A 16,933-nucleotide genomic window follows, 5' to 3' on the forward strand; every position below is an offset into this window, starting at 1 on the left:
ATACATGCAGATTGCTCCGTGCCGGAACCTTGGATTGCGCAGTGCCTAATTTTTAAAACAATAATAATGAAAAGAGAAGACAGAGTAAAATCTAGTTACTGTACTCCGTACTGTGAAAAATAGTATTGCGAGTTATGCACCCCGGTTGTCTTTTTCATTCTTTGCATTTCTTTGATTTTTTGGGCATCATGATCACAACTGCTTTCAATAGCAGCAAACGTCAAAGATGGTCGAAAAAATATACAAATTAGGTAGGCATTGATGCAGAAAACCGAGATTGCATGTTAAAATCGGATGCATCATAAAAAAACGCCACGTTGTACGTACTATGTAGCGAGACTCCACTGTATATCATCATTCTTCAGGCTAGGAATGGAAACCACAGGCGGCCATTGGTCGTGACAAGGGCCCCCCGTCAATGCGTCTCATAGTAGTGATAAACGCTGCTACATCAGTCACACTTGCTCCCGCTCTCAGCACGTTTTAATTGCGTCTGGTCAGACCTAGCTTCGACAACAAGCGCCTCTAGTCTAGGCATATAATATAACCTAGTCGTTGTAGCTGCACAACAAGGTTCCGAACGATGACACAAGCTCCTGTATAGTCCTCGAAATTGCCAGAACCGACTGAATCTACAATCTTGCAACTCACTATGAGCAGCAGCGCTTGCGCCGTAGAGCCAAAGCCAACGAATAAAGTCGACGAATTCACAGCACTTTCTGAGCTACCAGAAACGTCGCCAATAGAGCCAGCCAGCGGGCCTCTTGACGAGGATGAATTCCATGCCACTGAGGGCATCGAGTCGGCGTCGGCTGGATCCGCAAGCGCAACGTCAAGTATTTTCGCACATACCTACGAAAACGGCCGTCGTTATCAATGCTTCAAGAATGGTCGGTACCCAATTCCAAACGATGACAGCGAGCAAGACAGGGAAGATCTGAAACACTCTATGATGCTTGAGCTTACAGATGGGGAATTGTTCTATGCGCCTATCGGCGAGAATCCACAAAATATTCTAGATATCGGCACGGGCACTGGTATATGGGCAATGGATGGTGAGCTTTGATTGAAAATAACTTGATCAGTTAAATATTCATTATAACATAGTGGGTGACCGATATCCAAGTGCTCGCGTCCGAGGCATCGACCTATCTCCCATCCAGCCGTCGTGGGTGCCCCCGAACGTCGATTTCTTGATTGACGATTGTGAAAGGGATTGGCTGGATCAAGACTGTGATCTTGTTCACTTTCGATTTATGGTTATTATACTAAGAGATGTACCGACTGTCTTGCAGCACGCCTATACGTGAGCCATCTACCACACTTTTTAAATGCTCCAGGCAATTAATTGCTAGTTGCAATTGTATTTACCTGTCTAATTGTGTTCTAGGAGCTTAAGGCCAGGTGGCTGGGTCGAATTCCAAGAACTTTGTGGTGAGCCTTTATGTGACGATGACACAATGCCCGATGACGACCCCGTAAAATATATGTACGACCTAGCTGGCAAGGCATTTGCCAAATTTGGAATGGATGTCACTTTACCGAAACGATTGGAGCCGCTGATACGTAGCGCTGGATTCGAGAATATCCATTGTGTTGTGAAGAAGGTCCCTATTGGAGTATGGGCCCAAGATAAGACTATGAGACTCATTGGGCTTTATCAGAAAATGGCTGTTCTTGACATGCTGCCTGTTATTGCCGGTCGACCTTTCGATGCTTTAGGCATATCTGGTGCTGAGGGTCAAGTGACCCTAGCATTTGCACGAAAAGCGTTGGAAGATACTAAAGTCCATCGGTATTTCAATTATTACTTTTGGTATGCTCAGAGACCCGAAACTTGAATATTTGGCTTTTTTATGTATCTTTATTTCTCTTTGTACTCCTGTAAAACTGCAGCCTAAGCACAGATGCTTACTGGCATAATCTAAATATATTTTCTAGGCATACCGAACATCGGGCACTCCGTACCCGCTGGAGCATTGAGCTGCAGGACTCTGCCAGTCTAATCTATTCCAGTCTCACAGAACCTTCGAAAGGATGATAGTCTGCTTCCGTTTCCCATTGAGCTTCGTATAGCGACTCGTCCATTTGAGAAGCATCCATTCCAGATATCACCTCACTGTCATTCATGCTAGTTAGCGTATGACTCTATTCATATTTCGTAGGGGGGAGGGGAAATCACTGCCAGCACACTTACCTATCCTTTGCGAGTACTTCAAACCCAGGGACACAATCAATCAAAGCATATATGATGTAACTTCCCATGAAACTCCAAGAAAAGCCTATCAGCGCTTCGAGGATCTGGATACCGAGTTGTTCCCAGTTTCCATCAAAGAAAACTCCTCCTTTAATGACAGTGAATCCATCATAGGCAGCGACTTCACGCTGTGCAAAGAGACCAGTGACAATAGTTCCAAGAAATCCACCGATACAGTGAGTAGCAAAGGTGTCTCCGTTATCCACCCAGCGCCACATGGCAGCACGTTTTGTGAACTTAATGCGAAGGGCCTGTCGGCATACCACCGCACCCAGTACACCAATGAAAAATGCAGTGGTCATATCCACGAAGCCGGCACTTGGCGTGATGAGAACGAGGCCCGAGATTGCACCCATGAATGTACTATCGAGACTCCAGGTCCCCGACTCATAGTAGGTTATGCAAGACCAGGTCAGAGCACCGGCAGCAGCACAAATGTTGGTCACGCAGGCAGCCATCACGCTCTTGAAGTTCAATGACAAAGTGGTGCCAGCATCAAAAGCCAGCCAGGCGTTCCAGATAATTACCAACGCTAATAACTGGCAGATGCTATTATGCGGTCGATGCAATTTCAGATGCTGGGGAGTACGAACGGTGGATTTTCGAGAGCGAAAGAGGGGGTAGGATAGATAAATACTAAGAGCCGTGGCACTTGCGCCGCTGCATATGTGAACAGGAGTGCCACCCGCAAAATCGAGCACTCCGATATTACCCAAGAAGCCATTTTCTGACCACACCATATGCGCAAGAGGTTCGTAAACGAAAGTACTCCACAACTAAGCCGGTTAGATAGAGGCTAGCATAAGAAATGATAATACCGGAGTAGAAAGGGGATAAAGCATGTTTCATCAGTAAGCACAAGGGAACAGTGATCACATACGAAGCAAAATGGGAATAGAGGAAGCAAACGTCCGCGCTCACAGGCCCCGCCAACGGCGATGGCACAAACAGTTGCGCAGAAGATCAACTGGAATTCCGAGAAAAGTATCTCAGGAATGGACCCAATTGGTTCTGCTAGAACTCCACGATGAAAGACTTTCTCAAATCCCCCAATTATCGAGTTGCCCTCGCCGTACGCCAATGAGTATCCAATGATCCACCACTGAACTGTGCAGACGATAATTGCAATAAGACCAGGATAAAATGAAGCAAGCCCACTGCGACGAGTCGAATAGCCAGAATAACCCAACCCAACAGCAGGAATAATAGGCCAGCAGAATACACAGCAGACGAGAATGAAGAGGGTGTCAATTTTGGAGCAAGCCTCCCACGCTTCCAGAACCGAGTCCATCTCGGAGGAATGATTTGACTGCTGTCAATGATTTCGCTGGGGTTTAGAAATTTTTTTCAAGGCAGTGTCAAGATTCTGCAGAACTATGGGACACCGCTCATGCAGGCAACCTGCAAGATTGCCAGGTGATGGTTCACGAAGGGCAATGGGATACCTCGTACAGATGGAATAAATTGTGTCTGAGCCGGAAATTTGCAAGCTATGTACAATACAAATAGTTTTTCTCCATAAATTAGAAAATGAGAATTTGGTGTCTTTTAATAGACAAAGAATGCGGGCAGATGCTGTGTCGCCCGATAAGGGCAGCCGCTTATCGCCGTGGCCTATCGACTTGCCCTTTTGGGACTTTCGACGATCAACGCTTGTGCGATAGGGAAGAAAAGAATGTGGATAAAGGCACTACGCAATAAAGAAGTATTCGCGACGTGGAAATGCCGTAACTGGAGAAGCGTAGAATTGGATATTACATGGGCATCCGTGCTGCAGGGAACACCAATTTCGGCATTGGTATAATTTGTTGGACAATATGCAAGCCAATCTAGTACATGGTTTAAATATTGATCTACTTTTGCCGAGGTTACTGAACAAAAGTAAAGTCCGCTGCTAGATAAAGCCGATACATCTGGAGTGTGCAAATTCCCTATCCAGGCTGTCCTCGTTCGCTATGTATTTTTGCCCACGTTCTCATAAATCGTCCCCAACACAAATAATGCTGGAAAAAAATAAATACAACCGAGAAAGTAGTTATTGTGTGGGTAAAGGTGATTTGCATAGAATAGGTTAAAGGTTATCCAAGTGGAAATGTCGGAGATTATATGAACCCGACATCTCTGTTGCAGACTATCGTATGGAAAATATTCGAATATTAGATGATATTGGAAGAGCAAGTGCCAAAATTCTATATCCACAAAGGACTCTGAACTACTCAGTCTATGTTCACTTCGTCAATACGTCACAGAATTTGATATTCGACACACACACACACACAAAAGAGAAAAAAATGAAAAAAAATGAAAAAAATGAAAAAAAGCTTTCTGGAACCGGCAGCGGATAATCGCACGCTTTGAGATATTTATTGGAAATCCTCAAAGTCAGGAAACATCAGAAGCGCTTGTACATCCCCTGAAAGGCGGTAATACTCTCCCAGGCCAACACTCTGGGAACTAGAGATGGTGAAATAACACAGTCATTTACCAAGTAGCGTGAAGTTGGAGCATCGATGTTTCCTATGGATGCCAATTGAACAATGTCGGAATAGAAAGCAATTTATCTTCTTCACTACATGCGCATCTAACAGTATCCAATTATATGATGGAACTTTGAGAACTAGATCTCCATGCATACATAATGAGATCGGGAATTTCAAAATTTTGTTTCCCTCCTCACTAGATTAAGGTCTTTGATCGATAAGACACTATCCCAGTGCGATTACGTTCAAGCCAATGCCTCCATCTTTCCCTGATTAGTTTCAGTCTATATTTACCCCGAGCTGGACAGAACACGACTTCTCCATCGTGAATTGGTCTGATATCCCCATAGAAGTTGCCACATTATCCTACTTACGTGGTAAGCATAATGTTAGCCATCATCAATGTTATCGGGGTTATCGGTGTTATTTTTGGCCTATCGATTTGCACGATTCATTCGAAGCCACAGCCTCTCAGATGTTTGATGAAGCACAAATAAAACTTGGAGGAGGTAGACGAGTGTCCATACTGCTAGGTATAACTCGAGGACTATTTATCCATTGGTATCTGGCTGGAATAAACATGCTAATATCCAACGTGACAATCACTGTTATCTGTATATCTTACAAGTCAATATGAACAGCGGCACCACACTACTAGTAATTCTCAAAAATACAATTTAAAAACAGAGAAAGATACCGCCAAGGTTTTAGGTAACATGTACGTGACAGTGTACTTGCATGGACATGTGTGTATTTAGCCGGAGACGATAATCCTTCGAATTTTTGTTAATCCCTGAGATTAAGACTTCAAGCAGCATTGGCATTGTGCCTTTTTCGTGCTGGTGTCAAAGCAATGAGTCTCAATTCTTCGATTAAATAAGATTTCATCATCTACAAGTAGGAAGGGTATGAAATATCCTAATCCATCTGTGTCAATATCCCGTTCGACTTTGCATATACCCGACAACAATTGCGCGTTGCCAAGGACTGCATGCCGACTGTCAGCCAATGGGAAGCTCTTTTTTGTCATCAATTTGCCAAGAATTCCGCCGTCAAGCTTGGCAATGGGTCTATATGAACCCCAGATATTATCAATCAAGCACCTTGTACAGAGGCAGGAAAACATTGTTTTTGCCCTGTTTAGCTCCTCGCTATCATATTCCCACTGATCAAGATGCCTGACCATTGAACCCTCTGTCCATTCTGTGGTTGTCTCCATTCGGTGACGAGAAACATGTGTAAATCTCATCCCGAGGTCATCGATGAACGTATACAGGGATATGTTTGGAGTGAAAATGTTGATTCCAATTTCAGTTTGGTAAGCTTGCGTGGCCACCCTGCATTGATGGAAAATGCTAAACAGCCTTCAGTTTCTCCCGCCTTGGCTACGAACCGATGTCCCGTGCTATCCAATGGAAGCTTTGGTTTTCATCGCACTCTTTGAGGCCCTGACAGGTGGGAGACAAGCAGTGTAACGGTAGGAAAAGAAGGGTTGCAATTACCGCAGAGCCACCGTCCGCCAAGCATGGCGATATCAAACTTGATACTGTCGAAATGTGCACGAAGATCCAAATTTGGGGATGGACGCGTAAGCCATACTGTTCGGGGGGCGAAGATGTGCTTGCTGATGCTGTCAGACGAGGTATAAAAGGAGTCATTGCATTGTCTTTACAAAATTCTCAAGACAAAAAAAAATTCTAACATTCTATTGTAATTTGAAGTTGAAAATTCCATTTCTTCCACGATGGTCTGCTTCGAAAGGATTATATTCAGTGCCTTCGTTGCGCTCTCTACCCTCGTCGAGGCGCACCCCGGCCATGATGTGAATGCTGAGGCCAGTGAGCGTGCTACTGCTTTAAAGGGTAAACGCGGCCTCGCTGAGTGCTCGGATACACTCAAGATCCGTGGCTTTGAGGCGAAGAACATCGCTCGACGAGAGCTTGCTGTTCAGAAGCTTCGTCGAAGCCTTGCCATCAAGAAAGGTAACCTCTATTCTCTGTCAGCAAATCTATAGAACAGACAGTGAAGTATGCTGATGTAAACATCCAGAAGTGCCGACGCTGGAAGATCGAGACTTGGGCTCCCTGAACACCAGCCATCATTCTTCTTTAGATGTCAACTTTGACACAGATCCCGAGGTTCTATTCGCATCAAATGCAACTTGTATCCTCGGGCCCGATGTCACACAGGGCCCATACTGTATGTTTTACCATGCGATATGGTCTAACATGGATATACATGCTTATTGATTAAGATGTGACCGGTGAACTTGTTCGTGAGAATATTGTGGAAGATCAGACCGGCGTTCCCTTGTACCTCGACATTCAACTTGTCGATTCTTCTACTTGTGAGCCAGTTTCTGGATCATATGTCGACATTTGGCACTGCAACTCAACTGTGAGCAAACTAGTACCTCTTTTGTGCCGCAGATGTGCTAAACTATTGTTAGGGTGTCTATTCCGGAATTGTTGCGAACGGAAATGGAAATAGTGCTGATAGCTCCAATATAAACACAACTTTCCTCCGTGGCATTCAGCAGACTGACGACGACGGTGTCGTCAAATTTGAGACACTATTCCCCGGTCACTACACTAGCCGTGCTACCCATATCCATGGTAAGGGCCTCCTCTACGATTTGGTTGGGTCACAAACTGAATAATAGCCTTCCAAATCAGTGCTCAGCCACCCCACGAACGAAACGACCCTTCTAGCTAACGACACCATATCTGGACTCTACACCTCGCAGGCATCACACGTCGGCCAGCTCTTCTTCGACCAGGACCTCATCTCTGAGGTTGAAAGCACTTCTCCCTATACCACTAACACTCAGACGCTGACGGAAAATTCCGACGATAGCATTCTTCTTCAAGAAGCGGACGAGATTGATCCATTTGTCGATTATGTTTACTTGAATGACGATGATATATCCGACGGTATTTTTGCCTGGATTTCGCTAGCGATTGATTCTTCTGAGGATACTTCTATTACTCCAGCTGCTTATCTAACTGCTTCTGGTGGGGTTTCGAACTCCGATAGTGGTTCTGGAGGTCCTGGAGGCTCTGGAGGCCCTGGTGCACCTGGAGGTTCTGGGGGACCTTAGTCGACTAAACCCCTCGTACCTTTATCAAGAGGAAGTAGCAGTGCAATTTCATTTTGTCAAACAAATATGGATACTTATCTCATGGCTATCAACTAACCTTAAGGGAGAAGCAAAGTTCTGCAACTACACGCAAATTTTGGTGGTGTGATTCTATTTCAAGTGATAGTGAAACTAGGAGACAGATTTCTTACGATTATATAACAACTCCTTGATTAGCTTAATGTCCCTGGACTATGTAGATGACGTTGTTCATACAATACTGTGTAACTATTTGATCTTCACTATGCTCTTTATCTTTCCCCCCCCTTTATTTTTGTGTTAAGGAGTCAGAGGAAGGAAAATATGAATGCCTATAGCACTTTACCACCTTACAAAGTGAGATACAGAAAACACTAGTTCAACGATATGAAATTGGACATCCCATATGTATTCAAATTAAAATAAACTAACAGGTTTACGAACAGATTCCAAGAGTATAATTTAACACACATCTAATGGCTCGACGGGATTCATCAGTCACCGATCAAATAACAAGGGCTGACATCTCATCTACACTTGGATTAGAAATGGCTTTGTCATAATTCCTCTTTGGGGCGGATTCTCTATCAACTGGAACATGTATGATGAATTAACAACGGATTCGGAACGCTGTATTAGCTAGTATTGGGAAAATACTATATATTCTGCATATCTAACTAAAGAGAATATTCAGGGGGTTATTTGAGGCCATATTTATAATCAGAATAAGGGTCAACTAAGACACGTATCCGATGCCTATTCTGGCCAATTAGGTGCACCCCTGTGCTATTAACTAATCCTACTATTAACCTAGCATTAGATTCGTTCGTTTGCTGATTGGACGATTGGGATATAGATCCAGATGCATATCGTTCCTTATTGGTCGAAAAAGGCTCCCTAACTTCTTCAAGCCTTCAATCAAGCCAATGAACAAGCGGGGAATCAAGGTAGTAATAGTTAACCCTCGGCGCATTCAACCAATCCGAGCAACTCCTTTTTTTATCACTACTGTGAGTCAAGTCATTAACTTTTTTGTCATCTACTATGAGTCAGTCATTAAGTCTGATCATTATTATTCTTTCACTCATATATTCTGATCTCGTCATACTTCAGTGAATCAGACAAAATGTATCTTCGTGAGGTGCATGCAGAAACAGACATCAATCGGCTCCAGGATTTTGTTAAAGACAACCCCCTTGGCATTTTGACAACAGCAATAAAGTCTACAACATATCCTCTAATCCAAGCAAGCCACATTCCATTTATTCTCGAAGTTTCAGATCGACACGAAGCAACTGCGAACGGCAATGAAGGTTCTGATACTGGTCTGATATACGGAGTCCTACGCGGTCATATTGCTAAGCAGAATCCGCAAGCAAAGGCTCTCATGGACGCCCTCGCTGCCACTCAGAATGAGCATCATGATCCACAGATCAAAGAACTCCCGGAAGAAGTCCTGGTGCTATTTAACGGGCCAGCCCATCACTATGTTACTCCTAAATTCTATGTCGAAACTAAGCCTGCCACAGGCAAAGTCGTTCCGACGTGGAACTATTCCGCTGTCCAGGCCTATGGGAAGATACGAGTCTATTGTGACTCAAAGTCAGATGAGACATCGTCTTTTCTACAGCGGCAACTCGAGGATCTAAGCCAACATGCCGAAACGTCGATTATGGGACACACAGGCGGAGATAGACCTTCGCCATGGGCCGTTTCCGACGCTCCTGTTTCGTACGTTAATTTGTTGAAGAAGAATATCATTGGCATCGAAATTTGCATTCATCGATTGGAAGGCAAATTCAAAATGAATCAAGACAAAGGCAACGGTGATAGAGAGGGAGTTATTCAAGGATTCAAGGATCTCAAAAGCGATGTAGGGGACAACATAGCGCGAACCGTGAAGGAGCGTGGTGACTTGAAAGATTTGAAGGATAAAAGAGCCTGAGCTGTATGTCGCTATGGAGCATCACATATCATTCACAATTCCTCTGGAGTTTTACTCTCTGAACAGCTTTAAATAGTGGATTTCTTACATGCTTGTGATTACTCTGACTGATAGCCAATACCTTTGGTACGTGTATCCCTGATAGATATAGCAGCAGAACTTGGCTAGCCACGTAATTAGTGAATGGGGCATATGTTCGCTCCTCATTCCGACTTTAATATGTACAAGAGTATGACAGCACTATATACATCAACACGGTGCTGACCATTGATGCTGATCAATCGGCTGCTCTTCAAGTAAGAGAGAACAAAGATATTTTCCTTGTTAGTAAGCGAACCCCCAATAACCCTGATCTAGCGCCAATAGAGAGAAACTTAAACCGACCGTACTACGTGCCTCATTACCTACCCAGACTCCAATCTCGTCGCCTTCAACGTAGTACTTGGTGCCGAATGGAATTGTATTGAGCCTGTTGGTGAGAAAAGTGTGGGTTGTGTTGATGATCTGTGCCTGAACTTCTTCTGAAACGACGGCCGCAATAAGGAGATCTGATTTCATAATCATGTTAGTCAATTTTATGCCATTATGTATCTATTATACAACGCTTCCATACTTACTCCAATCAGCAAGTCCCCAGGTTATGCCCGACCCTGTATAAGAGGTATCGGTGACAGGGCCTGCAAATGGCAACCCGCCTTCTTGCATCTGTTGTTGATACCAGGATGATTGCAGATCCCACGCAGAAGGATTGAATGTTTCAAGTCCCAGTAATACGTCGGAATACGCTGGGAAAAGTACATTCCACGTGTCATCCTGCCCATAGTAGTAAGTGAAGTGGGTGCTTTCTGCAAGTGTGGCGCCGTCAAGGCCAAGGGCATCTTCATACACGGTCTTCGCGATCGATGCGGCTATGTCTGAATATGATGAGTTGTCCAGGACTATGCTCGCTGCCTTAAGGCCGATGGCAGACTGAATTGCCAAGCCAGTCTGGTTAGGTTGTGCAGCGATGGCATCAACACTTATCAGTTGGCTTGCAGGATAGAGAGAGTTTTCGGCGAGGTAGTTGGCATATCTTGTCAAGAGCGTGGTGTACTCTGCCGCAAAAGATGCGTCATTCGTGTAATGTTGATACGCGTACAACAAAATGAATACAGTGGAAGTCTCAAATAGCGGCATTTCCTCAGCGACGCCATTGGCATGACCAGTTGCGTTTGGGTAGTCTGTAGTAAATTAGCAGCGAATATTTTGCTATAGTTTTCTTTTATTAGCACATACGCGTTCCTATGTCGTGAATTACCCAAGCATGAGGCCATGCCCCGGTTTCCAAATACGATAGAACCGGCTTCAAAAGCAGCTTTAGCCATTCAGGGTTGAGACTGGCAAAGATCGACCACGACTGGAATATGACATCGATGGTTTGAACATTTCCATCGCTGGAGATTTCCTTCAAAAAGACCTGTGGCTCGGCGCCCACGTCGTCATTTGGTACCTAGTGTATGATTAGCTCTCTCTTGGAACACTACCGATTAATGATTTACGGACTGTTATTTCAAATGCACCGTATGTCTGTCGGACACTTGCTTCTACTATATCTGCATACTGGCTTCCCCATTCCAGTGAGACGGCTTCAGACCTAACTCTCACAGCTGTGTCAAAGAGTACCGACTCGGCGAGCGCACTGGCGTAGTCACCAAGGAAATATTCGATAGCGTCAGGAATAAGCCACCATTTTGAGCGATGATATCCAGTCTGCGCTTCATTCAGATAATTTATGGCAAGGTCACGCTGAAATCCCACAGCGAATGTTACTTCTCCCAAGATGACGGTGCCCAAGTCCTGCGACAATGCGGCTAGATCAGTTCCTTGACATGTGGCAATGTTTGCAAGCTTCCCATCACTTGTAAAAGCACTGTAGATATTGTCCTCCGTGTCGCAGGCATATGTTAGACCATTACCTGTACTAGCTCCGTATAGTATAGATCCATAGGTGGCCATGTCATTGTCCTCGGAGTAGTAATATTGATCGGGGTTATAAAACCAAAAAAAGCCAGCTGACCCAGATTCGGTGTAGTTGAGTGCAGATGCACCACCTTGGGCTGTCCAAGTGTGGTCGATTCCACTAAGGATCTGAATCGAAGTGAATTCGTCGGCAATCGCTGACACCGTTAGGTACGAATATGGAAGGGACTGTTTTGCATAGTCTAATGGCCCTGGGAGCACCGGAGAGAAGAAATCCAGAGTAACAGTGACTGGTCCAGCAATTAAACTGATTACTGTATGCGTCGATGTATATTCAACCCCGGTGGTCTTTGCAGCACTCACTCCAGAAATCCCGCCTGGCAAGCTAAAGAGGCTATACGTTGTTCCACCTACACGCGCAAGAATTGGCCAGGTCAGCTTCTGCCCGGCCCAGAATTCGGGCTGCGCAGTTGCAGCGTCTGCTGTCTGATTTCCAGGGACCCATGTCGACAAATAGGGACTCTTCACGGCCAGTGGATATGAGGGCAAGCTGACAGTTCCTGCTATGGAGTTGCTAGTAAAACTGGCCAGCACCAGGACACGAGACAGGGGAAACTTGACCATGATGAAAGGTTGGCGAGAGCAGGTCACTGGGGTAGGAAGTAGTCAAGCACAACCAAGAATGATGGATTGTGGCATCTGCTTTAAAAGTAGCACAGTCAACACCAAGGTACTACGCAACACCGCAACTGCGAGTCATCGCTGAACATGGCCGGAGAAATGTCGCCATCCCAAAACCAACCTTAAATCGCGGCAGAGATGCGCATTATTGGCTGTTCAAGGACGGTCGGTATGCTAAAGCGACTCTATTCGCTGTTGTGCACCAGTGAAATTGGGCTAGATAGGCAGCCACCCCCACAAAGCGTTGTTCACTGTGTTTAACCCGCTGTTTAACTTGTTTAGGCGCTGGAGAGTACGCAATGCCCTAAGTCACGCCATTCGGCGCTGACATAGCATGCTGCAATGTCTGCTTTCTCCGCTCCCAACACCCTCGCTCCATGCGCAAAATGGATTTCTACAAGGAAATTTTCGGAATAGTGACGATTGACATCTAAATTTAACACCGAGATTTCCGAGCATGGTTGAAATTAACGTCAGCTACCTAGGTATCGAACTACAATTACCGGAGACTTGTTTCACTAAGAATCGTAGTAGCAAGAGAGTTGACAGTTTCGTCGTAGCTCTACTAAGCTTTGGTCACGATGTAACTGTGGCTTGGATGTTAAAGTAGCATAGACTTTCTAAACCGCATCCATCTTTCGTAGTCGAGTCACATCTCGCTGTATACTGTATAGATTGGGCGGCAACTATAGCCAGACTTTAAACTCCTACTTATTTTCCTATGGGGGCTCGAGTACGGTCAACTGGGCATGTACGTATAATAAATACATCTGCGAATGTCGAGGAATTCAGCTGATCACTACCAAAACTGCTCCATATGCAAATAAGTCTCTGGTACAGTGCCTGCAGAGTATCATTAGATATAGATGGAAATCTGTCTCTTGCCGTATTTAGGCGAATATCACGACATTTGTCCCGGGAACATCAGCAATATATACACCTATTAAATTTTGGTTAGATCAAGTCTGCTGAATCATTCAACCTCATTTACTAGGTCCTCTTCGGGTTTTTGTAGCTTATTTGATAGTCATCCGGTACAGATAGAATTTTCCAAATCTCAAGGTTATACAATATATGAAACTCGAGATATCTCACCTGCTTGTTTCTTCCCCGGGGAGTTATCTCGAAAATGCCAGTTTTCATTGATAGACTGCTTAGTTCGACCGATTGATATAATGGGCTTCATATTTATCCTAGCATAATATGGAACACAGAAAGTGTAGAAGATTTCTGACGGGAAGCCTTGGGTAGGTCTTCTTTCCAGTATTCTACATCTACCTTGAAACATCTCTCATCTTCTTGCGAGTATCCTAATTAACGGTGAATTAAATGAAAACATGTAAGAACGTAGCTAGAGATTTGTCGAGACAGGGCTGAGTTATTTAAATCTCTAGTATACAAGAAGTACCTAAGAAGCAGCCCTGGAATGTTCGAAATTGCCAATTCCCTACAAATTCAAATGCACTCAAGTATATGCCATCGGTTACATACAAGTCTGCTGAAATGTTGGTGGTAATATATCAACTGTTGTGGAAAGGAAGGATTCTCACATATGTAGAATTCATAGATTCGCTTAGCAATATATACAATATACAAAGTATAAGTATTAAATAACATAACTTTTGCAATTTCAAATAATTTTTCAGGGAAGATCTTCATCGGAAGGGGACAATCTTCTTACAATGCCATTATATTCTGGGCATTATCAAGCAGCTCTTATTTATTCAAATTTACATTTCTGTATCTCTGAAGAAGAGATATTCCCAGGCCCTTCGGTTCTTGAAAGATTGCCTCTTGTTGCAAGAGTATGAAGTTGGCCGTTGAAATAAGGTTGCGAGACTTCATGTGGCTTCCACTTTGGGAAATATATGCCGAATCTGGTAATTAAGTCCTTTATTCCTAAATCGGAATACAATAACTTATTATTCTTCCTGTCATCATTCCTATCAATGAAGCAATGAATAGAGAATTTGGTCCTGTAAAATGAATAGGATAGGGTTCCCTTCCCTCCCCCTTTCCCTAAAAACCAAGCGCAACACAATCCCAAGGTGACCAAGGAATCACTTGTAGTGGTTGTAACATAAGATAAGAGGTATTAAAAGCCTTGTTGGCTCATCAAATTAGTCACGAAGTATAATGAAGTGTAATAGCTCAAGTTTGGACATGGTGCGCTCTCACTTATTCTACATGCCTTGCATAAATCCAGCAACTATTACAATTAAGATGAATGTAATATACTATTCATATGATTATGACACAGTGATTCAGTAATATAGGTAAATCAACTGATTAGATTGATAGATTTTTCTAGCAAATGCATAATTCATATTTGCATTATGTAGCCTTTGTCTAAAAACGCCACATAATCTACTAACAACACTATAAAATCACAATGCAACGCAATACTTAATGCACATTTCCAAGGTTACCTGCATTTAATATAAGAAGACAATGTATTCTCTCCCTTCCCTTCCCCTCCCTTTCTTTTTCTCTAAGTAAGTCCTCAAGGTCTAGTTACTAAATGATTGTATTTCTAACCACTGCTTAGGGCGCTAGATGGATAATTTAGGATTCCTTATTTAGAAAAAAGAAGTAGTTACTTAAGCAAACTGTGAGTAGGTCGTAACTAAGTAGGTACACATCGGGTGTCGTAATGTCTCGCATAAAAACTACTTGAAGTTCCAACCAATGCATGGCATTTTTGCCTGCGCCGGGATTATATCCTCAGAAAATCATCCGGCGTTAGAGTAGATCTATTATATCGTTTCAAGTCTAATGCTGAGTTGTGTGTGTCCACTTCTAATCAAAATAATGAATAAACTACACCGACATGCCTTTCTTCCATTGATATGCAAGGGTGTTGGATTTTCTACCTTTCCTATCTCATTGATGTTGTGTAATGCCCTCTGGGCGTCATAAATAGACTTTGATTATACATTAGCTACTGGGAATTCCCTCTCCCACGTACTACAACCTGGCTATGTATGGCAAGAACACATCGGGGTGTTATTTAAGGAAGCTAGTTTTGTTGCAGGCGCCTTGTATGCAGACAATCACATGCATAAACGATGCATCCCTACGAAGCATACATGTGCTTATAGCCTCGACATTGTTTTCAATGGTTCACTTTACCAGTCACAATTAATGAGGTAAGTAATTAAGAAGTTATGCAGGTTGACTCTTTCATCTAGCAGCGTCATAAGATAGGTCTGCTCCCTTGAATAGCTGTATCAGTTGATCATGGCGACTGGTGGAAATTTTCTTTTTCATTTTGAAAACATACTATTTAAGTATCATTGCCAGCGCAATTAGTGAAATATGTGGCGCTTGGTCTGCATTATTTCACCTATAGTATGTAACCATGCTTATATCTGATACTGCCATCCCGTACATCATATGCACTAAAGGATTACCCTGGGATATACATATAGGCTACGATAATTTGACCAGTACACAACTAATGGCTATGATATCAAGTGGTAGCATTCTCTTTAAAAAAGTATGGAATACTCTTCTACCTAGGTAGAATTCTGGCAATCATCATCAAACGACCTGTATATCTGATGTTAAATATAGGGGTGCGAAGGACGGGTGTTGATAATTGTGATCTGCAGGTTATCGTTTCTATATACCGCCATCTGTAATGGTTCCTGCATGCTTTTCTTTCCAAAGTTTTTCTCGAAGTCCTACGGTAGATCCGAGATTTTTGTGAAAGCAGAATGGTGTGCTGTAGCTATGCCGATGATAGCCAGCCAACTGCAACATGGATGTATGCATGAATCTGGGTTTTTCTAAAGAAGTCGGGGTAATCGGTACTGCAAAGTATGTCTAAAACGTCTAGCGTGCATGCCGTGGACCCGATCCTAACCGTCCAATGCCCGTTTTCACTTTTAATCATACGAGCTATAACGTTTACATATATTAATCAGAACCTAAAGATAAAATTTCGATATTACCAGGCGGTTGACGCGACAAAAGGCATTGTAAGTAACATGGCTAAAAGGAGGCTAAACCAGCATATATATGTTTAATATCATAGCAAGCAATGAAAACAAGTAATCCCTCAAGCGAATGTGTTCTATTGAACAGAGGACCCCTGTTCCTAAGGATATCGTCGGTTAAACGGCTTTAGCGCCTTTTATCATTGTCCTCGGTATGTTCTGAGGTGGTTCCGCGATCGAAAAACTTTGCTAATGCTGGGGCAATGCGTCAATATCAGATGCATGATAAAAGTTTTTATGCAATTTATGCACTACGATAGCCAAATGCCAATCAATTGTGAAATCCGGGCCTATTCAACTCCGGACCCTAGCACGTACGGGCTTCGGAGCACATGTAGAGTCATGCATATATATTGCTTCTTCAGGGAAAGGATTGATTAATGATCGACAAATAGCTCTACCAAAAGCGTCATAGAGTCTGACGGACTTCCCACTTTGGCCAGATAAAAATGAGGCGTTGGCCTTGATTGGTGAAGCAATGAGATGGCACTT

General features: G+C 43.5%; 5 protein-coding genes across 5 annotated transcripts, besides 1 other annotated feature; 3 read left to right on the top strand and 2 right to left on the bottom strand.

The window, feature by feature from the left end:
* Positions 1-652: 652 nt before the first annotated feature.
* On the top strand, positions 653-1,841 carry UA08_03708 (hypothetical protein; the record flags this gene model as incomplete). Its single annotated transcript, XM_020266038.1, has 3 exons — positions 653-1,055; positions 1,108-1,306; positions 1,391-1,841. 3 exons carry the CDS (start codon positions 653-655, stop codon positions 1,839-1,841), a joined length of 1,053 nt encoding a protein of 350 aa, XP_020121490.1.
* A 166-nt stretch (positions 1,842-2,007) lies between these two features.
* On the bottom strand, positions 2,008-3,548 carry UA08_03709 (hypothetical protein; the record flags this gene model as incomplete). The annotated part of the gene is made up of 3 exons (XM_020266039.1): positions 2,008-2,119; positions 2,198-3,033; positions 3,138-3,548. 3 exons carry the CDS (start codon positions 3,546-3,548, stop codon positions 2,008-2,010), a joined length of 1,359 nt encoding a protein of 452 aa, XP_020121059.1.
* Positions 3,549-6,481: 2,933 nt separating this feature from the next.
* Positions 6,482-7,837, top strand: UA08_03710 (hypothetical protein; the record flags this gene model as incomplete). The annotated part of the gene is made up of 5 exons (XM_020266040.1): positions 6,482-6,719; positions 6,787-6,936; positions 6,992-7,134; positions 7,187-7,352; positions 7,413-7,837. The coding sequence occupies 5 exons, from the start codon at positions 6,482-6,484 to the stop codon at positions 7,835-7,837; spliced, it is 1,122 nt and encodes a 373-aa protein (XP_020121060.1).
* Positions 7,838-8,466: 629 nt separating this feature from the next.
* Positions 8,467-8,641: a repeat region (Identified by RepeatMasker using a combination of RepBase library and repeat library created with RepeatScout).
* Positions 8,642-8,981: 340 nt separating this feature from the next.
* UA08_03711 (hypothetical protein) lies at positions 8,982-9,800 on the top strand (the record flags this gene model as incomplete). The annotated part of the gene is made up of 1 exon (XM_020266041.1): positions 8,982-9,800. One exon carries the CDS (start codon positions 8,982-8,984, stop codon positions 9,798-9,800), a length of 819 nt encoding a protein of 272 aa, XP_020121061.1.
* A 324-nt stretch (positions 9,801-10,124) lies between these two features.
* UA08_03712 (hypothetical protein) lies at positions 10,125-12,383 on the bottom strand (the record flags this gene model as incomplete). Its single annotated transcript, XM_020266042.1, has 5 exons — positions 10,125-10,148; positions 10,209-10,348; positions 10,418-11,020; positions 11,076-11,289; positions 11,343-12,383. The coding sequence occupies 5 exons, from the start codon at positions 12,381-12,383 to the stop codon at positions 10,125-10,127; spliced, it is 2,022 nt and encodes a 673-aa protein (XP_020121062.1).
* Positions 12,384-16,933: the final 4,550 nt, after the last annotated feature.

The sequence above is a fragment of the Talaromyces atroroseus genome (assembly GCF_001907595.1).
Source record: "Talaromyces atroroseus strain IBT 11181 chromosome Unknown scaffold_3, whole genome shotgun sequence".
In the NCBI taxonomy this organism is placed as follows: domain Eukaryota; kingdom Fungi; phylum Ascomycota; class Eurotiomycetes; order Eurotiales; family Trichocomaceae; genus Talaromyces; species Talaromyces atroroseus.